Genomic DNA, 27,752 nt, shown 5'->3' with positions numbered 1-27,752 from the left:
TCTTACAGATAGGGAAACAGAGGCACTTGTTGTCTGATTTGTATAAGGTTACATTACTGGTGGGCCCTCTTCATGTATTTTTCTCTGCTCTCAGGTCCTTAACTCTATTGAGAAACAAAACAAAACAAAACAAACCCCAAATCTCAAACCAAGACCTTTGTGTATATTCTATGCTCCAGCACATACATTATTTCATGACTCCTCTCAGTAAGGAGGAGGTTGATATCATTCACATTTCACAGCTTGCAGACAGAAAGGATCCATCAGGTTCTCAAGTTCTTTTTTTTTTTTTTTTAGGTTCTCAAGTTCAAATGACAGTGGTAATGATGGGGTCCATAGCCCAGGTCTTCAGACTCCAGAGTCCTTACTCTTGACCACAAAGTGATAATGTCCCTCTCTCTTTCTCCTTTCCTTTCACCTACAAGCAGTCTCAAAGTTCTAGAGAACCATTTCTGAAAAGAGTGTTCTCAACCAGGTCTTTCCCTCTATTCCTTCAGTTGCCACTGTAGGAATAAATTCTCTTTACTAAGATGTCCATTTGGATTATAGCAACAGTCTCCATAGGCTTCTCGACCCCATGCCCTCAGCAAGACACTGACAGAAATAGTTGTTTCTCCAATTCCTTTTGGATCACACTATATCTCAAAGTGTTTCATTATATGTAAACTCTCCTTCTGCCTGTCATGGTCCTCTCCACTTTGGCTTGACTCCACCTAGAAGTGTTTCCCACTTCTCTCTGCATTTGGCTAATGCTGTTCCCTAAGTCCTAGAATACCTAGTTCCTCCCTTTCTCGTCTACAGAAATGATTCTCATCTTTTAAAGGCTTTTACTGAGAATGCAAGCTCATATCGATGCAACATAACAATCAAACTAACCCAATTGGATGGGTTTTTCCCTGGTTGTTTTTTGCATGTGTCAGTTTTATCTGCCCATGTTGAAAGATCTTTGAGGACAGGGACCATGTTTGACCTGACTGTGATTTGTGATAAAACTTTCCGTATTGGCTATGAAGTAGTCAATCTTAGAAATCAAAGAGAACTTAGAAATATCTTAGCAATCATGGGAACTAGAAATCATCTAGTTCAATTCTTCTGCTTCACAGAGAAGGACAGGGAGACCCCAGGGAAAGTGAGTGACTGGGGCCTCAGAGCTAGCTGTCTCATAATCAACCACTCATCTAGTCCATTACTAAAGCTACTACTGCACGGGAAATTCTCTGGTGGAGCTGTGCTTCTCAGACTTTAATGCACACAACTCACCTGGCAATCTTGACAAAAATGTGGGTTCCAATCCAGGAGGTCTGGGGTGGGGCTTGTGGTTTTGCATTTCTGACTAGCTCCCCAGAGACTGCATGAGAGGCAAGGATTACAACTCTTTCCCAGACCAAAGAGAATTTTCTAAGTGCTGTCTTGTGTTTCTCACTGGGCCAAAGGGTAGAAAGAACACTCAATATTTTACATGAAAACCACAGAGAAAAATGGAGGAGATACTGGAGGAATTACCCAGGAGACAGTGAATAGGAAAACTCTGCCATTTTCAGCTACCCAAATTATCTCCAAAAATGTAATCCCTTGGAGAATAAAAGGCAAGTTTTTTTTTTTTTTAAAAGAAGAATTTATGTGAATCAGTTGTTTTTGTCATTGTTATGGTTTAGTAACTCAGTAAACCATTTGGGAGATAAGAGGCTAATTAAAACAATGTGATAACATGACACAATTATCTGAACATGTCAATTTTTAAATTAGATTCTTACATCCATAAAAAGCAGGTTAGTCAGGGAACTCTCCAGGTGCTTGCATTGTAACAGCTAACTCACGTGCTGAATCAGCAGCTTTAAAGTCATAAATGGCTGACCCCAGAGCAATTAATAAACGGTCAATGTGATTTGAAATTAGGAGCTATTTTGGTTGTCAAGATAAGCAATTTTGACCATCCACTTGTGAGCTCATTAATTGCTAAGGGATCACCTTACAAATAACAAGAAATCTTCCTGATGGGTATACTAAATTTTGTCACTTGGGCAGTAATCTGATGTGGTGACATGTGCTTCTATTTATAGATTTTTCAATCATCAGCAGCATCACACTCTAGCTCGGACACTGGTGCTGTTAAGTCATTTGGCCAATTTCAGTGCCTTCTCTTGTGAAATGAGGCTGATCCTGACCACCTCACATGACCCTGTGAAGATTAAATTAAGGAAAATCGCCTGTTATGGCTGAAAAACCAATACATGTAAATTTAATGAAGGTTACAAACACCTTATAAGTGACGTCTGTGTACAACAGGATCCGAATAACTTGCCTTTAAATCTTCAGCAGATATGTTAAAGGAGCACTTTGTTTCTCAACTCTGAGTTATCTGGGGAGTGACTGCTGCAGGTGTTTATCTATATACAAGTACCTGTCAAGAGCGAAAATGCTACCTTGGCTCCAGGTTGCCTAACCCATCCCTCATCCACATGACTTTAGCTCCTCAATTTATAATTTCTAGAGATAAACTGAGCTCCAATAAGTTGCCCAAGCCTAGAATAATCTTCTTCTTTTCCTTTCTATCATTAGTGGCTTTGCCTGGCAGGGGAGAGCTAATGTGGAGAGAGCTAATGACACCCAGAACAGCACTTCAAGAATGCTCTATATAAAATAGGGGTTCACTCTAGTCGAAATATATTATTTGATCTGTTCTTAGGTGCTTTGGAGGCCAATGCATACAGCATGATTTTTGAGTTCCAAACACAAACCACTAAATTAAGCTTTGTGAAACTCTATTAGAAAACTAGAATTAGAAATTAGAAAATTATTTAATTTGAATGGCACATGGCTTCGGTAGCCAAAGCTTGAGTTTTTGCTCTGCCGATGCTAAAGGCCTTTCTGTGTAGCAGATGACTTCACTGAAGTTTTTTCTAAAGCCATTCTTACTACTTTATCATTAGTAATATTACTATTCACTTATCAAAACAGGACTTGACTTGACCATGGCCTCACTCTGTACTAAACTGGGAAGTCACAGATGCATCATAGACCAGACAGCGTTGTTCTGCCTTTATAATAACACCCAGGGTGGGCCATGGCTGTGCGTGCACACGTGTGTGTGTGTGTGGGGGGGGGGGGGATAGTCATTACTACTTAGAATAGGCTGAGGCTGTTTAATTAAAATATAATAACAATCTTCCTTTGGAATTCTGAATTTGAGAGCTGGTGGAACAATTTGGCTCTGATAATGAATGAGTCACCTCTTTAGCCCTAAATTTTTATCCCCCTAACTCTGCCCAGATTTTAAATGAAAATGTAAAAGAACTGCAGAATGATAAATCTGGCTAAGCTCCTGGAAACGGTAAAATGACAAATCCTCTTCCTAATACTGTAAAGCCATTTTTAATTCTGGGAAATTATCAGTTTGAACGTAGTGCTTATTTGGAATAAGGGAAATACCATTGCTAACTCTATTTGAACACTTATTTCTAGTGCTTTTCTTCTGTGGCTGGAGAGGGGAAATTTGGCCCATTTTCTTCTCTGTTGAGAGATGTGATAAGCATCATTTCATTTTTTTAATTCTTTGTAGCCACATTTTAAAATGACTACCTTTAATTAAATCTTTGGCCAAGGAGGACACGTCATATCAAACTGCTAACACAATTTTGCTGATATCAGCTTTCTGAGTCCCTGGAGTCATTAGTTTTACAGTGAGAGTTTAATACTTATGGTGGCTTAAAGCACGTGAAAGTTCCCTAGAAGGAAAATACTTGGAAAGCAAATGTGTGGTGTCACTGGCTATTGCATTCCTAGTTTGATGACCCACAAAACTTTGGAAATGAAAATGCCATTGCAATTTAGTCTATATTGTTTTTGTGATTCCTCAGCATTAGATACCAGGTACTTTCAGGTGACAACTGCTGGCTGAGAAGTCAAACCTAAAGGTTTAGAAATATAAAACTTCACTGAGCATATAAATAGGTCATAGGGGGGACTCACTACATTTTTCTGCCAGAATTGTTTAGCATAAAATTTTCTAGAGGCAAAGAGATAGGAATTTCCTAAAGGTAAGATAGATTTCTTTGAGGAGGGTTGATTCTTTCCTTCCTTTCCTATAGGTCTATGATTGGGACCAGAAGTTTAAGTGATAAACTCTAGTTTTATTCTCAGTTTCAGAAAGGCTTCTCAAGGGTACTGCTGATTCAGTGGCCTAAAGATTAAAAGGTGGAAAGTGGAAATGGAACAATTACCAAACCCCTCAAATACCTTACCATGCTTATGTAAAGCTGCTTCGTTAGCCACAGTCTAGTGAGTAGCTATTTTGTTTTGGGAAAGGGGATTCATTTAGTTTCAAATTTGGCATGTGTCAGTTGGTGATGATTCCCAGATTAAATATGCCTAATTCAAAGAAAGACAGTTTTTAAAAAATCGAATTCAATCCCAAAGCATTTTAAAAGTGTGAGACTGTTGATGCTGTGGTGCTGCCAGCAGACCTCCCCACTCACCGGAGCTTCCCCTACCTCTATTCTCCTGACCCACTGGCAATGCTCAGAGAATAAGGCTTTAATCCTGGAAGGCTCAATAGTTAGGGCTTTAAGTGTGACAGTGAGGCAGAGGAACAATTACCTAAATGATATAAAAACTATAATAAGGGGTTCAACTTGATCTAATAAACAGTGAATAGCAAGGAAAAACCTGAAGATAATTACATGTGAATGACTTGAGAGGTTTAAATCCAAGTCCTTAATTAAGTTATACTTACCTGGTGTACAAGTCAGCTCAGCATTAATTGGAAGAGATGATTAGTAGCAAATAAGACTCTGTATAATCAAGTCCAGCACTGTCACTTTTTCTAGATAACTTACAGCTGTAGCCCCAGATAAAGAAGAGCCTTTGAGAGAGGACCTAATGTGTGCTGCGGGGCCAGCCTGCTATGGTCCTCTATGTCAGTTTTAAAAAGTTGCCTGGAACTGGCTCTACTCAGACAATGTCTAACCCAGAGCTTTGGTATCTTACTATCTTCTTCCTTGGTACTGATGTTCTGACTTTTATAAGGCACCTGAATGAATTGCCAGGTCCTCCAATAGCCCAGGAATGGCATTTGGAGCATGCAGTTTGGTAGGACATGGCTTGGTGTTGAGAAGAGAAGGGAGTGAGGATCCCTCATTCACTGTCAGCTACGAGTGTCTCCTTCCTGGATCATGATTCTTTGCAAAGTGAGAGAGATGTTGAGTCCATTGCTACTGAACTTTCCCAGGGTTGTTGGGCCTGGAAATTGAGAACAGAATACCACAAAGTGCTGGGAAAGGCTCAGAAAATGGTTCTATTAACCTAGGATGTAATTTTACAAAGACCTCCTCCTGCTCAGAGCTTTTGAGTTTAATTAACCTCATCAAATAATAGTAACTGTATACTTCTGCAAAGTGTTCAAAACCCTTATAAGAGAGCGAGAAATATAACAGTAATTAGCTTCCCCCCAAATCATCTCCTAGAGTCTATACCAAGCATACATGACAGAGAAGAAACAGAGCTGACAGCAAATCCTAAGGAGCCTGAATTCAAGAATTCTCTTTGTCATGAAATAATCAAATAACTCTCACAGAAGAATTTAACTTCTCTGGGCTCCAGTTGCCTTGTCTATAAAACAGATAGATCGAGATTATTCAGTATTTTTTAAGCCTAGCTGAATAGAATAACCTGGGATCAGGCACATTAAGTTAGTTGACCTGTTTCAGTCATGGTGAATATTTAACCATGCCTTCCCCATCTGAAGACTGACATTCTTTAACAGACAGTAATTGATGATTTTTCCCTTTGTCCAAACTGCATGCCAGTTTGTTGGAGAGGGCAAAAAGTAAAGAAGGCACAGATTGGCACAAAATCACCATCCTGCCTGATAAAACAAGACATCTGACCACTTGTCAGCTCCACCCCTTTGTCTAGACACGAGAACCAGAACAATTCAAGGCCAAGTATTCAAAGTGGACAAAACGTTCATTGTGTGTGCATAGCGGGGACGCTCACTTGCTAAATATTTGGTTGTACAAAAAATAAAAGAAGAAGAAGAAGAAGAAGAAGAAGAAGAAGAAGAAGAAGAAGAAGAAGAAGAAGAAGAAGAAGAAGAAGAAGAAGAAGAAGGAAAACTGGTCCTCATTTGACTGATTAGACTCTGAAAGAAAGATTTTTCCTCATAGTGTTTGCAACGAGACCATCTAGGACATGCAAGACCTAATCTCAGTGCCAGCTTCACGGGCGTACAAGCAGCATGGTCATACTGCTCAGAAAGGCACTGTTTACAGTTTAATGCTCTACACTTGCTGTCTTGAAAATCTCAACAATTTTATTCTTGAATCTGTTTTGTAAGTCAAGTGTGATGGGATGGTAGAGTATGTGCAGAGGGCTTGGATCCTCAGCTCACAGGTGGTCCAAGGTCCCACATCCCACCTCCTGCTGCCTCCCTGGCACAGGGGATCCCAGCCACCTGCTCTCATGTCTGGTGTCTCAGTCAGTCTAGCCTTCCCACTCCATTCTCACCTGAGGCAGCAATAGAGATTTTGTTCTATCATTACCCACTATCCCTGACTGGGATCTGAGTGCAGGCGAGGGGAGAGGCAAAGCTGGGTATATTCCCTGTAGCATCTTAGGACAGAGCAAGGAAGTAGCTGTCTCTGCTTTTGGCTGGCAGTGCCATGGTGAGGTTCTTAGGTGAGAGGGTGGAAAGTCTCACCCACACCAGGATACCGTGCATGCCCCATTACAGAGATGGCAATTCCTTTGACTATTATTTGTCCACTGTGAGTTGGGGTTGACAGCAGTAGGAACGGGGGATTGCTTTCCCTGCCCCAGGAGGGGGCCTTGATTTTCATTTTACACTGGGATCTACAAATATGTAGCTGACCTGTCCTAACCTGACCCGTCAACAGGTAGTTTGGAGTTTCATCAAGGTACATGGGGCTTTGGGAAGGCTATCAAAGTTCCATGTCATATGTATTCACACTTCCAGAACAGAGTGACAGGTGTGCCTATTTGAGTTTGTCCTCTGCCATTAAATGTCATAGTATACAGACATCATATATCAGCTATGCAACATGGGGCACAAAGCTTGGTGGCACCATTCCTGCATCCCAAGCCACTTTCTCATCTGTAGCACATTCTCTTTTTTGGGGGGTACACTTCACTTGCAACATTATCATATTCTCATTTCATCTCATCTTATCTCATATCATCTCATATTCTTGGCTCTCTGTGGATCCATTTTCATACATTTGCTTTTTTTTTTTTTTTGGCAGCACTTTTCTTATAGTGAACTTGCATGACTTTTAATTAATGCATGATTTCCTGGGGGATCCCCAGTGTATATGGTTTGGATCCCATACTGTGAAAGGAAATTATGCTGAGTTGGGAACCCTTAATGACTTTGTGTAGGTGAATACATCCCTTGGGTGGAGGAGGACGTTGCCAAATTTCCATTGCCCTTGGTTCTGTATAGGCCAAGACTAATTCCCACCCCCCCACCATGTTTTTCCCCAGGCCTTACTGGGGGCTGCACATAGCCTCCTCTTCTTTCCAATACATTGCTCAAAACTATTTGTACCCTAACACATAGCTCAGAATTGATTTTCTTGGAAAAAAACTAGGAGACTACCTTAGTCAGCCATTCTTAGTGAAGAAAATCCTATAAGAGTGGGGGAATAGAGGGGAAGGGGAAGAGAGAAGAGAGGGAGGGAGGTGGCTTTTTTGCACATTTTTAGCCTGTGACTAGTATGAAGTGACTTCCCTTACATTTTGCAGTATGCTTCTCTAAGCAAAATTTCCTCTCCACACTCAAAGAACTTCATGCTGTGCCTTAGAGCAGCCACCTCCAACTGCTCCACTCTCCACTAACTCTGTTAGAAGCAAGCTTGTTGAAATATAGCATTTCTAGAATTTCCAAAAACATATGGTGTACTTTTCTCCTGGAAAAAAAAATCTGTCAGCCAAGTAGGGAGAGGTTCATGATGAAAGCTGAAATTTAGAAGCAACAACTCTTAGAAGTAAAATTTGTATTATTTCCTAAAGCCACTGTTCCAAACAAAACCCTTTTCATATGGAGCTCTTCTACTGAGAACATTATTGAACACAGCTGCTTGGAGCAAAAGCACTCACTTTAGATGGCAAGATCTCTGTTAGAACAGGGAAGGAAACAGTCTGGGATGATCATTTCTACCTTGAATTGAGAGAAGTCCTAGTTACCAATAGAACAAAACAGAAACCTAAAGATTTTTTTTTTCAATCAAAGGAGACAGAAAAACATGCCATAAAGATGAGACCCAGAGAGTAACATAATAGAAGTGGATCACTATAGAAAGTTACTTGTTATTATTAATAATAACAATAGTCACTGCATCTGATATCATACTAATTATTTAAAAATCCTGGGAGGAAGCTTTTCTTTCTCCCATTCTATAAAGGAGAGCAGAGAGGCATAGGGGCCAGGTCATCAGAGCCGGTTGCCCAGCCTGGATCTGGCAAAGGTGGGATAAAGCCCAAAGACTAAATCTCCAGCTCTTCACCTCTCCTTTGCAGGCTGTGAGAAAGAATTTGGGAAGCGACTAAATGGTTTTCTGATTACCATAGCTTTGTTGGAATGGCCACCTCCTTGGAATTCAATGGTTCCAAAAGCATCCGTCGGGCTGAGTTGAGTGTGCTTGCTGATGGACCACTTCTCAGACTGGATGTCATTTCGGGAGAGGCGACTTTCATTTTTCTCATTCTGAAGAACGGAGATACTGGGAGTGAGGCCCACATGCTGGCCTATTAGACGCCCACAGCAACACCTGCAGTAGAAAAGGTCAAAGTGAATCCCTGTATCTGCCATTATGGGATCACCCACTAAGGCAAGCTGCCAGAGAAATCTACAGACCATAGCGAGCCAGTCATTCCTCAGGCAAAATCCCACAATGTGGCTATACTAGGCAAATAGTGAACTCAAGATTTACCTGACACACAAATTTTCTTTTCTGCCCACCCTCCCTCCTCCTCCCTACCCCCCCCCCCCCCCACACACACACATACCACCCTGCTCTTCATTTTCCTTTAGCTGGATAAGCTATACCATGCCTCCCAGCCTTCTCCACCCACCCCTTTCAGACCTGCCATATGGTTCAGGATCGGAACCTGCGAACAAAAGCCCTATAGATTTTTCTACCTCTCACTCCTCCCCTCTATCAAATCTTGCATGAAAGCCATGGCATAACTTTGAGGGAAGAATTTTAACATGCACATTTAAATAAGGACTCTCACTCATATGTGAGTCACAACCTAACTTGTCTTTCCTCAATTGACATTCACTGTCAAATAGCCAATTCTGAGAATAAAAACCTAAAGCTTAAGTGTTCCTGAAGAAATGATGAAAATGTTAGTCACAAGATATCTGAAAACAGAATTCATTCCTCACATCATGAAAATGTCCTTCATACTTTTCTGCTACCACTATTATAACTATTAGTAATAATAGCAATACATATCCTTCATACTTTGAGACACTATTATAACTATTAATAGTAATAGTAATTAATAGTAAAACAGTTATCAGTTATTAAATACTAACAGTGTCACATTCAATTTATGAGTAAAAAATTGCATTTTTGAAGGTTAGGAAATTTGTTCAAGGTTATGTAGCTAGTCTATATGACTCGATAAGCTGTATTTTAAATTGCTTGATTATGTTGCCTTTTCATAAAGGCATTTTCAGACATTCATATGTTACTGCATCCTGAAAACTTTCTATCTCAGATGCTGCCAGCCTTTAAGGCAAAATCAGAGAGGTAACTAGGATATTGAAGATAAGGTAAGTAGTTACTAAAAAATGTGCTTGGATGGGAATCTGAAGGTCAGTCTAATTAGTAATCTATTAGGAGTCTTTTATTTAAAAATCTCTTTTTCATTATAGCAGAGAATATTGGTACAAACTAAGCATTTCGATGAAATGCTTAAAAATCAGTAACCATACTAAAAATACGTATAACCCACTTATAGACAGTGATTAATTCCTTCCCAGTGGCGTATCTCTGTTATTTTGTACAGGCTCTTAGAGAATTAACTGTAGGCATAGCATATTATGTGGTGTATACATCTAAGATTGCTTCAGAGATGCCCAGCAAAGATAAAATAAAATGATCTTTGACTTTGGATCCCTTGCAATGGATAGTGTTACTATTGTAATTTTGTTCCTGTAAATGCTACTCTGTGTTCTCACTTCATTATAGAAACAGCAAGATTACCTATGGGGGTCTTTGGTGCTGGGTATGATGTGAACACATTCTCTCTTATAAAATGCTCTTTCTATCCAGGATTTCTGAGCCTGGAAAAAAAAAAAAAACAAAACAAAAGAAGAAAGGTGAACATAACCTCCAAGTACTTTTGACTAGAAAGTAAAATTTCATAATCATGTAATAGACTAGTATCTCATAAACTGAAATGAAATTGCAGTTACTTCACACATAAACACGGCATATAACAAAATCAATTGCTGCCAGAACCTGTTGATTAGGTTAACATTATAATATTGAGTCAAAGAAAATGATCTTAAAGAAAAATGTTAGTGATGGAACCATACACAAATTCTTAATGATTTTTAAAGGTCAGAAAAACAATACTATTTACGGAGGAAATGAAAAACACAGAACAGTATGCTTATAGCTCTGTACATAACAAATATTCAGCGGTGGGAGGAAATATATGTAAATAAATACGAAGTTCTCATGGCTAGCACTTCCATTTGATTTTCCTTGTAGAAAGAAAGAGAAATTGCAGCACCTGGGTGGCTCAGTCAGTTGAGCATCCAGGTCTTGATTTTGGCTCAGGTCATGATCTCAGGGTCCTGAGATTGAGGCCTGTTTTGGGCTCCTCTTTGGGGAGCCTGCTTGAGATTCTCTCTCTCCCTCTCCCTTTACCCCTCCTCCTACTCTCTCTCTTTAAAAAAAAAAAAGAGGGAAAGAAATGGTAAGAGAATTATACAACTCAAGAGCCCTAATCCATCATAATGCTTTTCCTAAAATCCTAATTAACAGTGCTTAAACACAGAAGGAGAAAAGGAAATGGAAGCATAGGAAGATAAATGTCTTCATCACAGTTTAGAACTTCACAGGTAATTGATGCCTTTGGAAGGAAGAAAGATAGCACTTTTTCTTTTCTTTTTTAAATTCCACATGTCTTTAAGCATAGGAAACACAGCTTCTTAGAATAGGCACTGTTGGGATTGTCCACCAGGAAGTCCGGCCATTAAGATTAGGTTCCCAGAAGGACAAAGGAAGCTCCAGCAAACTGTACCATCTTTGTTCCAAAGCATAGTGCCCATCCCGTAGCCCTTTACCTCTTTCTTTACTAGCTTTTAAAATAGCAGAGGAGTCTCCCATGAGATCCTGCAAGCTGCTCAGAAGATCCCTTCTCTAAGCATTTAATACGGAAGTTGTTAAAGCACCCTGTCAAGTTATTTCCATATGGTATTATCTTTTCTCTAACACAGTATCAGGACTAAATTCATACTCTTGAAAGATACAGGGCCAAAGTGCAATTTAGCTGTTTAGTTGGCCTCAGTGACCAGTGTTAACTGTTACAAACCCCCATATGTTGGCGATAATTGATTCTGATTCTGTCAAGGACTCAAACATCTATATAAACTGTGTGAAGGTCTGGTTTGCTCTCAACCCTTAGTCTCCCATCTCCCTCCTCTCTCATGATGGAGCCTATGCAAACATGCAGCACTGAAGGCAGTAGTTATCTCATATGATAAAGAATGTTGTAAGAGTAGCAAGGCAGGGAAGCTTGAGGAGCACAAAGGAGCTGCATCCCGTTTCAGTCATGATCACAACTGGGTCACATAATTTCTCAGTGTTTATGCATCGTCCACATGAAGAGGAGCACATATCCTGCCTCAGATCCCTGGATCCAGGTGGACCTCTGCACCCTCTAACCACAAAGTTAACATTTGGAGTTCTGTTTGTCAGCTGGGCATGAAGAATGCCCCAGTGTCTAATCACAAAGATTTTTCTTCTCAAATATATAGGAAAAGTTAGTGGCTGCATCTTTGCCACAGAAATGAGCTGAGCAGCATAGATAAACCAGGCTTTATCTTTGTGAAAAGCCTGTAAGTTAAACTATTCATAGGCTGTGATTTTTCCTAGACACTGAATACCTTCATTGATAACATCTCTTGGCAGAAAGATGGTAAAAATATTCCTCACTGGACATCTGAAACCAACGTTCCCTACACCTCGGGGAGCAGAAAAGGGAGAAAGCCCTTTCCTTTCTTCTTTGTGGCCTACTTTGGCTAGAATTCAGAAGTTTCTTTTGGGGAAGCATCTGCAAATTTGGGTGAGTGCCCATCAACTCTCCCAGAGAGAAAGAAGGAATGGCAGTGTCATGGATAGAGCATGAGGTTTGCCAGTAGAAAAAGTGGCATGAGTGGAACTCCACGGTATGGACAAAGTCACATTATTATTGTGGTCCTCAGTTTTTCTCATCTATAAAATGGGCACAATAATAATAGCTGACACATCAAGTTGTTATCATTAGTATTTGGGTACCATGTTTCACTTCAAGGGAAGGGGCCAGTGCTGGGTTGGTTCTGGTACTAAAAGTTCAGATGCAGGTTCAGACAAGAGCACTATGAATCTACTATAACTGACCTGACCTGGTTTGATTTCTCTTTGCATTGGGGATGATAGGCTCCAAGGATATTTCACATTTATGAAGGGCTCATCATGTGCCTGGAAAGTGCCCTATGTGTATTATCTCCATGGGTCCTCCTAAGAACCCTATGAGGAAAGGACTTCTGTTACACCCATTTTACCATTGAAGAAACTGAGGCTGAGAGATTCAGCAGGTACATGTTAAAGCCAGAGTTTGACCTTATGCAGTCTGACTATAGAGTTCACACCCTTACCCACTCTGCTAACCTGCCTTTCCAAGTTATATATTGTTGATAGTAAATGCCCTTAATCTGGGCAGTGCCATCGGGGCATGCCTGGGAGTGCCTTGGTTTATGGACAGTGTTGAACTCCTAGAGGCATGCCTTAGACCCAATTCATACTCGCATCTTTCCCTCCTCTTTCCCCTCTTCTGTCTCCACACGTGAAGTAAAACATATTCTGCTATGTCTTCTATCTCACTCCTTAGGATAAAGGACTGGGGTGTGACATCAGGAAGACATTGTAAGAGGAGCAAGAAGTAAAGGAAGGGGGGAATCATTATAATGGCTCTAACAAAGAAATGCAGTTCCAACAGATTCCTAACTTGAGAACCCGGGGGACCATGACAGATGAATTAGATATCCCAAGGATACCTTGATCATTTGTCTCACTCACAGATCCCAGTTTCAACCTGGAAGGCACTGGGAGTTTTACTGAGAATTACTACATAGAGATTGCCAACTTGTTAATTTTTTAAAATAAAATATCTTGACTTGTGTCAGTTCAGCAACTTAGTTACCTTCTTAATGGTGAAAAACCTATCTCACTGTTACCAAAAGGAAACAAGATCAATTTCCATCTCTTATTACTAGCAGATTAACCATTTCCCTTGCCAAGGTATGGGAAATTGGAAGGGGGTGGGGAACAAATGTAATATAATAAAAATCTTTCCAACATCCATAATTGAATTGAATTCTCTTTTTTTTTTTGAAAAAGAAAAGCAGAATACATAATAGAAAGACTACATGTATAACACATGAATTAGGAATTCTACAAAATATCGTGCATAATTGATTATGCTCTACTGTGGGCTTTGCTGTACTGTGCTTTTTTATTCAGCTCTTCAGTGTGGGTAGATAATAGATTTTTAAAATTATTTTCTTGGAAGCGGGCAAATTTGATGTATAATCATGGTTTAACTTGTTCCTTAAACTAATTCCCTTTGCTTTTGTCCAAAGGCTTTGAACTGCTCTGCATGAGCTTCATACTTGGCTTCAATATCCAAGTAAGTTAGCTCAGAATGGCTATCCTTGTTGTTTGAAAGCATGAAATAGTTTTGACATGCCATGTTTCTCACTGACCCTTTAATTCTCTTCTAATGCAAAACTTCAACAGACAGGTTTGCCCTAAAATCTTTTCTTTTTAAATAGGCTTCAAAAGTCTCATGTACTCTTAGAAAAGATGGCTTCCATCAGACCCTAGAAAATCGCTTTGTACTTTCTTTTCTAAAGGTAGAACGGTCACATCACCATGACTGAGTTTGTAATGGGCTATTTTCTTTCTTTCTGCATTATCAGTCATGTGTGATGTGTAATAGGGAAGTGGTTTCAAAGGCTAATAATTAAAGGACATCGTACTGAAAACAAAAATGAGGACATTCACATTTGAATTAAGTATAATGATTACCCTCAAAGAATAAAGTACTAATTTTGAAAGTAAAACGTACAGTCAATAAAGGACAGAAATGATAGAAACAAACAGAAGCTGTAAATATTGCTTTCCAAAGGGAAAAAAATAAGTTATTTCATTTAGTCAGGTTTCAATTCTTTCTCACAAAGCTTCTGCTACAAACATTAGTTCCCCACATTACTCGGATACTTCATACTCCCAACTCTCCACCAGCTACAAGATCAAGGACTTCTCTAAGCAGGAATAGTTTATAAGTACATACATCAAATATGTACTAAATCTGTCTCCAGAAAATCTTGGAAACTACAACTGCAATCACCCTGTAAGAGGGTAACGTAACAGGACGACAACAACCCAGACCAGTAATCACAAGATGAGAGAAAGAAAAAAAAGAATTCCCTAACTTTATAGAACAAATCCAGTGAAATTTCACTATGTCCTTATTTTGAGACTCTCCTGTTTCAAACGTACACTCTGTCCTAATCAGAACAAAACACCACAGACCCAAAGGGACTGAATACCAGTGTTCATTTTTGACTGTAGCTTTCCTTCGGCATCTACCTGGGTATTCCTTGGGTCTTCCTCTAGGTCCCCCCAATTCACTATTGGGAGGTTGAACAAGAAGAAAATGAGCCGAAATCATTTTACCTGAGCACTGGCTCTGGGTGGTGGCAAAGGCAGTCCCACGAGCAGCTCCTGTTGCTTTCATTTTGCTGTGTCTGGGGCTGGTCATCCCGTTAATAATGCTCTTATGACCGCCCACTGGAAAAAAAGCCACTTGCCCAGCTCTTCCCCCAAGAGACGTTTCAAGTAAGCAATGAACTTGGGTAGATTAGTCCCTTGGAATGTGCCGCTCTGGGATTAGCCTCACTAAGAATCCCATGGACATTCCCTTGCAGCCCTCAAACACTGCTTGATTTGAACATCTAATCTGACGCCAGAAGAAAAACAAATCCCCGGAGAGATCGGATTTAACTGGCACAAGTCCTGACAGGCTCTCCCCCCTTTCCTTTTTCCATTTTCAGAGAGAAGGCTTCTGAAAGTGTGATAAGGTGTTCTGAGTTCTGAAAAGTTCAACTCGGGAAAGCAAACCCTTCTAAGGAAACAGTGTATTAACGCTCTGAGTGGTTCGAACACACAAGGGGCATTGTTCCTTCCTCCCCAAAGAAAGGAATGATAGCATTTCTTTAAAGAGGAACTGCTAAAAACTCTGCATGTTTCAAAAGAATGGTTTGGTCCCTGAACATAAGCCCAAGGAGAATAAAGTTGGGCTTTGCCAGTGGTTTTCCACAACTTCTAAAATGTCAATAAATAATAAAATTTGCCTGATTGCGCTTCTCATCCTTGGCCCCTCCCTTGCAATTGCAAATGTGTGATTAGAAACCTATACTTTTCCATTTACCTTGAAAAAGAGATGAGCAGTGAGCATTCCAGCAAATGGATACAGATTGAAAGCAGTGACACCAGGATGGTGGTTTTTGTTTTTTGTTTGTTTGTTTGTTTGTTTTTTACCTGCGGTAGCCCAACTTGGAATTTCTGGCTCACACAAAAGGGGCTTACAAACATCACCTGAGACTGAATTTTTCAGGTAATAACAGTAGTTATTACCTAAATAAGTGAACACATTGGGAGAGAAAAGCGCTCCAATATCAACAAGGCAAAAATACTTATTAAAAAAAGTAAATACGTAAGCATTGCATCTCCTAAGGACTTCTCTCTCCCCACAGGGCGATGTCAGAGCAGAGACGTGTTTATGGTCAACAGCCTGGGCTGTCAATCTTTGAGGGCAGTGCCAATCTGATCTTCGTTTTTCCTGAAAATACCTAGTATGTGTTATGTGAAAATACATGGGGAGTCAAAGCATGAACCGGATGACTTAAGCCAAACATGGACGGAATCCTTACCCTTCTCCTTGTTTTTCTGCTGTTTCCGAGATTGATCTTCCAACTCTGGTCTGTGACATACTGAGTTTCCCCAGACACAAGAATCAATAAATTACTTAATGACCTTCAACCAAGGAAGTGGTATGGTAAGCAACAAGTAAATGGAACATCAGACTGAGCTTTAGCATTAAAACCATGATGGAGAAGTCCCTTCACTTGTCTGTAGGAATTTGGCTACAGAATAGTATGTAGTGACAGCCTTGAAAATGTGCATCCCCTCTTTCCATGCAGCTGGAACCCTCCCACACATTCTATTCTCAGGGCATCACTGGAGATGTGAGCACACAAAGATGTTCATTGCAGCTTTATTTATAATACAGAAAAACTGGAAATACAAGTCCATCAATGGGAGGCTAATTAAACTATGGTTCATGCCATTTGATGATGATCATAATCAATTTTTAGAAGACTAATTACATAGAGAAATATACATATCTTTATATTCTTATGTGAGAAAAGCGGGCATAAAATAATAAGTGAAGAATAATTAGAAATTTTAAATGCATATAGACATAATCGGTAGGAAATACTCTGAAGCAGAAACTGTGGCTAATTTTTATTTTCTTCCTTTTGCTTTTCTATATTTTCTTTTTTTTTTTTTTTTGCTTTTCTATATTTTCTAAAGTTTTTTTTTTTTTTCCTCCTATAACCATATATTTGTAGTCCTAAAATGATCTTCTTTGTGGTCAGAAGGTTTCCAGATTTTTTTTTTTTTTCATCTGTTAAGTTTCAGATAACAGGAAGTCACTGAGAGGAGAAGTTCAGGAAGTGACTTAAGAAGAATTCAGTCAAAAAAGAGACTGCCTGGCTGGTTCAGTCAGTAAGCATGCAACCCTTGATTTCAGGGTCATGAGTTTGAGCCCCACATTGGGTCTAGAGATTACTTAAAAAAAAGAGAGAGGGCTCTGTGGGGAATATGTGAAAAGAAAATTTCTATAAAGTACTGGTGAGACTTCTAGAGTTTGAAGAATGAGTGGAGAAGGGAACAGAGAAAAGAAAGAAAAAACAGAAGTAGGAGAAAGAGAAGGGGATAAAGGGAGAATGAGAAGAAGAAGGGGACAGTTGGTAGGCAGATAAGCAGGAGAGAGACATGGAGCTGGTAGGCTGTAGACTCTCCATAAGACTAAATACATTGGTTACAGATGATCGCTCTGATGTAGGAGATACTTTAAAAATTCAGCTTTCTTCAACCTTCTTCCTCATCAGACACTACTTCAACCCTTCATCTGACTTATTTTAAATCTTGAGTTCACTCACATTCATACTGAGCCCTTTAAATATCACTCCTGTATTTCTCTTAATTCTATTCTCTCTAGACTTACTTATATATATTTTTCCTTTTTTCTTACTTCTCCTTTTTAGAGAGAAATATTTGATAGGGACAAGAATGTGAGACATCTTCCACGAACTTTTTACCAAAGACAAAAATATTACCACCAGGACCACGAGCATTTTTGTTTACGAGAAAGGGAAGTGGCAGGTAAAGTCAGACAGTGATGCTTTCACATGAGGTCACAGATGATCTTCAGGACCCTTTGATTTGAGAAGGTAATTAGTTCCAAAGAGACTTGTAGCTCTGGGCCACACTGTCCATATGGATCTTTTTAAAATCTTGTGCATCACCCAACAGTGCAACTCCTGACAGGGTATATTTCCAGCCTGTTTCAGATGTAGTTTAGAAAGAATATAATTTGAATACTAACAAGAGGAAACCACAAGGGTAATGCTAACTGTGGTTGTTCTTTATGTAGTGGTGGAGTACCTTATTCTCCTAATTCATCATTAAAGAAAAAAAAATCTCACTCAAATAGAATATACCAAAAACTTTCCACTGGTACCTAACTCAATTTTAAAAACGGAAATCAGATTTTTTTACAAGTAGAAACTAAGTTTTAAAATGGAAAAATGCATATTTCACTGTTATAAAGATGTCCAAAGCAATTTTTTCCCCTGTGATGTCCACATTGGACGACAATAGCAACAAAGCATGACAGAGAGTAGGAGTCAGCAAACATTTTCTCGAAAGGGCCAGACGGCAAATAATTTAGGTTCTTTGTGGGCCACATAATCCCTGTTGTACCATGAAACTCTGTTCTTGTAGCACCATAGGCAACATACAAACCAGCCAGCATGACAAGCTGTGGGCTGGGATGGGTGTGTGCTAGTCAGTCATTGGTATAAGAAAAGGGGGAGAATGGATAAAGAAGCTGTGGTCTATGTATACAATGGAATATTACTCAGCCATTAGAAACGACAAATACCCACCATTTGCTTCGTTGTGGGGGGACCTGGAGGGTATTATGCTGAGTGAAATAAGTCAATCGGAAAAGGACAAACATTATATGGTCTCATTCGTTTGGGGAATATAAAAATTAGTGAAAGGGAATAAAGGGAAAGGAGAGAAAATGAGTGAAAATATCAGGGAGGGTGACAAAACATGAGAGACACCTAACTCTGGGAAATGAACAAGGGGTAGTGGAAGGGGAAGTGGGCAGGGGGATGGGGTGGGTGATGGGCACTGAGGGGGGCACTTGGTGGGATGAACACTGGGTGTTATGCTATATGTTGGCAAATTGAACTCCAATAAAAAAATTAAACACACACACACACAATTATTAGCTACTCCATGTTGTCTTCCAAAAAGTCCTTTTGGGTTTTTTTTTTCTCAGCAACTGTATGTAGAGAGGGGAGTGGGGAGATGGGGTAAATGGGTGATGTCATGGGCCCTGGGTGTGCTATGCAACTGAGGAAGCATTGACCTTTGCCTCTGCAACTAATAATATACTAGATGTTAATTAATTTAATTTAAATACAAAAATTAAAATTAAAAAAGAATTTAAAAAAAGAAAAGAAAAGGGGCCGGTCTGTATGATGGGGCTGCAGGGGAGGGAGTGGTGGTCCTAAGAACCAGGCTTTCATGGCACCATTCCTTGCAATTCCTGGCTGTTTCTCAAGCATGTCGGGCAAGTTCTCACCCAGGTGCCAGGATCCTGTTCCTTCTACCTGGACAGCTCCAGCCTCAGCTATCCCACATCCTGTTCCCTGAACACATCAGGGACTGCTGAGAAGCTTTCCTTGACCAGCTATCTCAAGGCTCACTGTGTCTTTCTCTATTCCCTTACTTTCCTCTGTATTTCTCACAGCCCTTCACATTACCTGGCAGTATGCCATGTCCTTATGTCGTTGTCTTTTGTCTCCGTTCCCTCCTAGAATTAGAGTTGTTGAGGGCAGTGATTTTATGTTGTGACTTCTGTTGCCCCGGCATCTAGAACTGTGTTTGGGATATCAGGGACATACATAGGGACTTAGGCACATCATCTGACTCACTGGCACATCAGTTTCTCAGCTGTAAGATGACAGAAGCAGATGGACCTGTCCCTCCTCAAGGGGCATTTTTAGGGTGGTATCTTGATGGGTACTTTTAATAGTTGGGTTTATGTTAAAACATAATATATATCCCTGGGTGGCGCAGCGGTTTGGCGCCTGCCTTTGGCCCAGGGCGCGATCCTTGAGACCCGGGATCGAATCCCACGTCGGGCTCCCGGTGCACGGAGTCTGTTTCTCCCTCTGCCTGTGTCTCTGAGCCTCTCTCTCTCTCTCTCTGTGACTATCATGAATAAATAAATAAAATCTTTAAAAAAAAAACAACATAATATATAAACAATCAGTAACCCTGCAACTTTACAAATGCTATTGCTCTGGGACATACATTTTCCCTTTTGGAGTTGTGAAAAGATATTGAATAAATTTGAGTAAAAATCATTTGTAGGTAAAAGAAAAATGATGATGTATTAGAGAAGTGACTGAAGTTTGGGAAACACAGGACCAATCTCTCTTAAATGTTCCTTGTTCTTATTCTATTGCTTGAAAATAAATATATTGTGGCCTCTAATATTCAGAGTTGCAGTTGACCTATAAAGTAAAAAACAATGGCAGAGAAACATCAGAAAGCCAGTGGCCTCCAGAGAATGCTGCCACCAGCATATTCTTCCTAAAATAACTGATCAGGCCATCCCTTGGTCAGTTTCCTTCCATGGTTCCTCATCACCAGCACCATCAGGTCCACTCAGTATTTAAAATCTTTAGGATCTGGCTCTGGAGGTATCTTTATTCAAATCTTTCAATTTCCCTCCAAATCTTAGAACACATTATGCTCCAGTAAACTAAGTTATTGATTATTCCCCTACAGACCAGACTATTCCAGACTTCTCAGCCTTTGAAGATGCTGTCCCATTTGCCTAGACTGCTAAGTTCCAGCTTCTGTACTTAGTAAATGCCTCTTCGTTCTTCCAGACTCTACAAAATACTGTGTTCTCTGAGAGGCTTGGCTGGCCACTGCCAAACACAATGAATCATCACAACCACTGTTCCACCTCAATTAGGGGAAAAGTCATACAGGGTTATAATTATTCATTTTCATATCAAAATTTATAATCAGGCATTGTCAGTTTCCACTATAAATACTCAGTACGCTGGGTCTGTTATGGTGCCGCGTCACCTAGAACATGTCCCTTCTTCCCTCTGTTCGTTAACTTGGCTTCTATGGGGATATGAAGTCTTCATTTAAAAAAAAATATTGATTTATTTACTTTTTATTTATGTATTTATATAGAGAGCATGCGAGTGCACAAGTATGGGAGGGAGCGGGAGAAGCAGACTCCCTGCTGGGCAGGGAGCACCCCGCACGGCTGGATCCTAGGATCCTAGAGATCACAACCTGAGCCGAAGGCAGATGCTTAACTGACTGAGCCACCCAGGTGTCCTTGAATTCCTCATTTGTAATAAATCATCTTTGGGGAGTAATTCTTTGGGGACTGAAATTATTTGTACCAAAATTCACTTTATAGCCTCTACACTTAAATCATATACACCAGAACATAAAGTTAAATTATATTTTATCACCAGATTGGGAAAGGATTCAATAAGTTATGCTTTACAATTATAAATCAAACTCATTTTTTATCAATAGGTCACGCCATGTAAATTATAAACACATTCAGACTTTTTATGCAGAGGTAATATTAATATATATATATATAAGAATATTAATCTCAAAGGGAGTTTTCATAAACCATTTAAAAATATATTCCATGTTTCTTTGGAAGACTGTTTCTTCATCATAAAGCAGCTAATCACTGCTTGGCAATAACACATCATATTTATAAAGAATTCTACAGTTCACAGAAGGGTTTCGACAAATAGCATTTCATAAATATTCACAGCAGCTCTGTAAGGCAGGTATTATAAAATTCCATTACCCAAATAAAAAACTGGGGCTTATAGAAGTTATTACATCATGCCAAAGTTATCCATCAGCCATCAGGCTTAGCCTGCTAGGTCCCAAGCCCTTGTGCTTCCTTCCATTAGGATACAGAGAACCCTGCGTTCCTTTATGCTCTGTGACTGATTTTAAGGGGGCTGAAAGATCTTTGTCTTCCTTGTAGTAGAATAAGTGCATTTTAATCATCCCAATCTTAATAAAAGTATAACATTTCATCAAGTCTAACAGACTATCAAAGCACTGATGAGGATGTAGGTCTTTATTTCAAAAGTATCCTACTTAGAGTCACGGATGGATGATTTGTTCCAATGTAATAGCTGATTATGAAACATACTCTTAGAGGCTTTACTGCCTTCATTGATCAAAAAACAGAACTACAGTGGTACCCACTTTATACAACTGGTGTACATCTCTAAAAGGAAGGATAAGATAAACCTCACCCAGAGAAGGAGAAAATGAAAGGAAATTATGACCAACAAAACTATGAGAATGAAGTTTGACACACTCCACAGAAGCCAGGAAGTTTGAAATGATGAGTCCCTTGTTAGAAATATCTGTGTAATAGTATGGGGGCATGACCAGTGACGGGATGGGAGCAAGTGGTGGTTTCCATACTCATGGAGTCAGGCCCTATTGGGAATACAACTTTGTTTTCTGTCGAGTAAATGAGGAGGAGCTGGGGCCAGGAGACGTCTACCTCTATGCCCTTAATTCTGTTTACAGTTCACTACTCATTCCTGCACTGTTCTGACTTTGTCAGGAGCTGAAGCGAGAGAGGCTGAGTCTGGAAATGGAAACATTCTGTGTCATGAAGAAATGTGGAATTTATGTGACCAATTGTATCACAGATTCAGAGGCTAAGTTCTATTTTGTTTACCTCTCTCACCCTAGAAGGAGGAAGATGTTGAGAAGAGGGTGAGGATGGTTACCTAGCTGCACTTGTAGTAGAGCTCCCCCGTCAGGGTTCACTGCTAAGGGAATCAGTGTTTCTTTCTCTCTCCTTCCCTCATCTACTCTCTCTATACATATATACATGAATACATAGATATATAACATTTAAAATATATACAAATATATATTCCTATTTTTACTCTTTTTAAAAAAAGACTTTATTTATTTATTCATGAGAGACACAGAGAGAGAGGCACAGACATAGGCAGAGGGAGAAGAAGGCTCCCTGCGGGGAACCTGATGTGGGACTCGATCCCAGGACTCCAGGATCATGACCTGAGCCAAAGGCAGATGCTCAACTGCTGAGCCACCCAGGTGCCCCTCTATATTTCTATTCTTATGTTGATAATAAATAGCTACTATATTCTATATTCTGTTACTATTTTTATATCATACTCATATTTTTATATTTGTTTTAATTTTACATGTTTTATTTAGAAAATATTTTATAACATTATATTAAAGCATATTTATAATGTAACATAATATTTACATATACTTCTAAATATTTGTATATGTATAAATTTTTCAATTATTTTTAGTTTCTTTATCATCAGTCCTAACTACTTTAAAGTGTTCTGGTTTATCTGAGAGCCTGATTTATCTTGATCAATGAGTGATTTCAATTCTTGGGTCAAACTCTTTATCCTCACTAAGGACAGACTTAAATCTGGCTCTGGGATTTTATTTCTGAAATCCTGATTTTCTTTATCCACTCAAAGCTGTTGTAAGGTACTGCCTGGTGTAAGCATGACGGATCAGGAGTCCTGAGATACGCATCCTACCCATGGCTTGTTGACAACTATGCATGTGACCTTGGGCAAATGACTTAATCTTGGTGATCTCTTTGGTCATCCCCAGTTCTTAGAGTTGAGGATTCAGGGAATCAGAACCCAATAGCTTTGCCCTCATTAGTGTGTACAGAGTACGTGTAAAGACATTTTGAAAATGAGTTTTTTTTTTTAATTTTAATTTTTACAGATTCATGGAACCATTATTCTTTTGATAACAACAAAAAAAAATGTAGCAGAGCACAAAGTTTTGTGCCTACTGAGACAAAGTACATAAGGAGATTTGAATTAGCAAATAATCCCTGAAAGAATTCTCAGTAGATGCCAACCATTCTTAAGAATGCCCCTGGTTTAGTAATCTGGCACACCCGAGAAGTTCTAATTCTGTTTCAGTAAGACTCCAAGTATTATTAAGACATTATTACAATTAATAATTTCACATTTCTAGTTCTGCATTTGAGATAGTTTTGAAGACCAGAACTTGGTGTTCTCTTGCCCTCACCCATTACCAGATGATAAATCAAATCTTGGTGATCATTCAGGTCAGAATATGCAGAGACAGCCCATGATTTGTACTTTTTTTTTAAACCTAGCAATCAAGAATTATTTAACTGGAGAGATTGAGATCAAATCAATCCCATTTTTATCATTAGAAGCAAGTTATAAGCAAACAGGTCCAGCAATGTAAATGTGAAGCTATTCCTATTACTCTCTGGAAATGAAAAATTATTAAATATTAAGTTAAAGCAGTGTAAATGTATTTCTGTCTGATAGCCATCTTTCTCTGTCAAATTACTGGGTTGTTAAGTAGAAAATAAAGCCATCCACATAAATTCAGCCTCTGGTTATGTTGGACTAAAGTTTTAAGATAGTTCAAGGTTGTTAGGCCTGGCTTTAAAATACTGTCAATGTCTTCCCTTATGTACTCACTAGCAACTGAAGCTCTATCCTTTCAATTTATTCTTATCTTAATATAATATAAAATCTCGGGATGCCTGGGTGGCTCAGTGGTTGAGCGTCTGCATTTGGCTCACAGTGGTTGTGATCCGGGGTCCTGGGATCGAGTCCTGAATCGGGCTCCAGCTTCTCCTTCTGTCTTTGTGTCTGCCTCTCTCTCTCTGTGTTTCTCATGAATAAATAAATAAAAACCTTTAAAAATTTTTTTAAAATCTCTATGGAAGATTTTAGGTCCTGGAAGACACAGATACATATATTAGTTTTTTCCTAATACATTGATATATTGATTTAAATATATCAATAAATGTATCAATATATTGATTAAAATTTGATGCCCACAGAAATGAACACAAATTCAGAAGCAGGTATAAAAAAATTACACTAGGTAATGAGAAATATAGATTTAATCTCCCCTTTGTGCTCCCCTGGATGGCAATGTGTTTTTTTCTCCTCTATTTTTTTTTTTTTACCACTTCATCTTACTCCAATGTAGAGAATTCTAATCTTTGAATGTTTGATACTAAAATCAGTTTCTGATAGCAATTTCTTCTGAAAGAAGCTATGCCAAAAAAGCTATTTCAAAAAATATACTGTGGTGGCTTCCTAATTCATCCTCCCAATTCACTGTCCATCCAGCAATAATCTCTTTTTTCCTCCTCTTAATTAAGAGACTTTATTTCTTACAGCAGTTTTAGATTTGAAGAAAAATTGAACAGAAATACAGAGAGTTCTCATATATTCCCTCCCTCTACTTTCCCTATGGTTTCCTTCTTATTTACATCTTTTATTGGTTTGCTACATTTGTTCCAATTTATGAACTGACACTGATACATTTTCATTAACTAAAATCCACAGTTTATGTCAGGGTCACCCTTTGTGTTGTACAGTTCTCTGGGTTTTGCCAAATGCATTGTATTATGACTCCATCATTGTGACATCATATGGAATACATTTAGTGATTATCTCTTAAAATAATGAATTAGTTGGGGCACCTAGGTGGCTCGGTCAGCTAAGCATCCAACTGAATTTTGGCTCAGGTCATTATCTCAGAGTCCTGATATCGAGCCCCGCATCAGGCTTTGTGCTGGGCATGGAGCCTGTTTAAGATTTTCTCTCTTTCCCTCTGCCCCCCTCCTTGTCCCTCACGTACTTTCTCTCTCTCGCTAAAAAAAAAAAAATAATAAAATTAATAAGACAATGAATTAGCTTGTGCCATTTCATCTCCCTGGCCCCACAATCATCCAGTGACTTCTCACTACTAAAAGAAAATCTAAATTCTTCAACTGGTCCCAAGCTTTGCATTGTTCTCACATCCCAGCTCACTACCTCCAGCCACACTAACCTTCTTTCAGACCTGTGACTGCTCCAAATATATGAGAGTAAAAATGCCCCAAATAAATGAGAGTAAAAATGTCATAATATAAGTTAGTCTTTAATTTGAATACTACTTTTTGAGGAAATATGAACAGATAATATTCATGACCTGGGTGGAGGGGATTGTGGATGATTCGATGTTTCAAATGCAAATTTTCATAAGTAGCAATTCTCTATAGATTTATGTAATTTGATAATGTGATCTATTCTAAGATTCCTATTGACACATGAGGAATAAGTGTGATAACTATGTTAGAAGTACAGCCAGGTCTTTAATCACTGGGAAATCATGGAGCAGACACCAAATATCCTGATGTACCTACCAACCTAAACTTCAAATCCTAAATTTGCAAGAGATCTTAGGTTCCTTTCTTCAACTTTTAGTAAAAAAAAATAACTTCTTTCTGGTGAATGATACCCTGTTTCTAGCTCAGGACATAACTGCAAGGAAAGTCATAAAACACATACACACTCTCATATGTAATTCCTGACTCCAGAATGCTATCCCTTGTATTAAAATACTGTGTGTGGCCATTCATCAAAACTGTCATGTCATGGGTGCAGTCAGTTAAGTGTCTGACACTTTGTTTTGGCTCAGATTATGATCTCAGGGTCATGGGATCGAGCCCTGCATTGGGCTCCATACTCAGCAAGGAGTCTGCCTGAAATTCTCTCTCTCTGCTTCTCACTCTCATGCTGTCTCCCTAAAATAAATAAATACAATCTTTAAAAAAAAACCTGTCACTTCAGGTAAAGGCATATAATAGATTATAGTACTAGTTGACTTGCGCACGTGCACACACACACACAATAATACTGTTACCTCTGTTCGGATAGGTATTTCTTTTTCCTTTGTCTTTTTGTTTTGAGTACCACATGTCACACTGAGGTGTGCATTACTGTTAAATATCAACTCTACCTGAGGTCACAATAAATAAAGAACAATGATGAAGTATAGGACACATATGAATACACACACACACACACACACATATACGTGTGCGTGTGTGTGTGTGTATTTTGTCCCACTTCAAATCCTGGGGTTAATTATTTGAAAGTGAATTATTATGAGAAGGAACATGCACTTCACAAATGTACAAATCCAATATTTCACAAGAGAGAACCAGGTAGAGAAAGCATTTCTCTATGCTTACAGTTCTAATGCAGAAATCTTTAAATAACCATTAAGAATAAAATGTAAACAAAAGCTTAGCTGTGGACTTGCTAATTATACTTCATTAAAGTTGATGCTACCTGGAGCTCTGACTTTAACCATTACATGGAGAATTTAAAAATGGGCAATCAGAACTGCATTCCCTTATTTTTTAAATTAATTTATCATCAGCATTCAAGAATACCTGTTGAACACTAATCAAGTGCAAAATTGTTTTAGTTGCAGAGGAAGTACAAGACTTTACAAAGACTCTGTATCTGCTTTTCAGTTTATACTGTTTGCTAGAACAATGCCTCTCAAATGATTTGTGGTGAAGGATATTTATTTTAAAAAAAAGAGTTCAGTCCACTCCAAACTGATAGTTTTGTAAGATGCCACAAAATGATTCACTTGGACTTTGTGGCAATGGCAAATTGCTATAGAAATTTCTAAATGTTAATTCTCAGCTTCTGCACTTCATCTTTCACAAACAGGTTGTGGGCCAGCACCAGTTCCTGGACCGTACAGCCCGACCCAGTGTGTAGCCAGTGAACCAGCAGCATTGGCAGTATCAGGGAGCTTGTTAGAAATGCAGATTCCTAGGCCCCACCCCAGGGGTGGGGTCGAATGTGAACTTGTGGTTTATTAAGATCTCCAGGTGATTCCTTACATTGAAGTTGGCAAAGCACTGTTCTGAAGGGAAATCCATAGATGGATGAAAAACTAAAATAGGGGCGCCTGGGTGGCTCAGTTGGTTAAGCATCTGACTCTTGGTTTTGGCTCAGGTCATGATCTCAAGGGTCCTGAAATTAAGCCCCATGTTGGCTCCATGCTCAGCGGGGAGTCTGCTTGAGATTCTCTCTCTCTCTCGCTCTGCCTCTCCCCCCACTCATACTATCTCAAAGTCTCTCTCAAATAAATAATCTTTGGGAAAAGAAAGAAAAGAAAAGCCACAGTAACATAGCAGTAGTA

At 39.2% G+C, this 27,752-nt stretch overlaps 1 protein-coding gene and 1 long non-coding RNA gene across 15 annotated transcripts in view; one reads left to right on the top strand and one right to left on the bottom strand.

The window, feature by feature from the left end:
- The window catches only part of TRPM3 (transient receptor potential cation channel subfamily M member 3), a 492,032-nt gene that overhangs the window by 238,433 nt on the left and 225,847 nt on the right, over window positions 1-27,752 (bottom strand). For all 11 annotated transcript variants that reach the window (XM_038527093.1, XM_038527094.1, XM_038527095.1 and 8 more), the window contains exons 2-3: window positions 10,233-10,312; window positions 8,582-8,786 (exon numbers count right to left, since the gene is read on the bottom strand). In XM_038527093.1, the coding sequence (XP_038383021.1) occupies window positions 8,582-8,786; window positions 10,233-10,312 (285 nt within the window). The remainder of the gene's footprint in view (window positions 1-8,581; window positions 8,787-10,232; window positions 10,313-27,752) is intronic.
- LOC111096727 overlaps window positions 1-27,752 on the top strand; it is a 130,907-nt gene that overhangs the window by 85,524 nt on the left and 17,631 nt on the right. The gene's annotated exons all lie outside the window — the stretch shown is intronic.

Source organism: Canis lupus, chromosome 1 (genome assembly GCF_011100685.1).
Source record: "Canis lupus familiaris isolate Mischka breed German Shepherd chromosome 1, alternate assembly UU_Cfam_GSD_1.0, whole genome shotgun sequence".
Lineage (NCBI taxonomy): Eukaryota > Metazoa > Chordata > Mammalia > Carnivora > Canidae > Canis > Canis lupus.
This window is presented reverse-complemented; position numbering and strand designations above follow the sequence as displayed.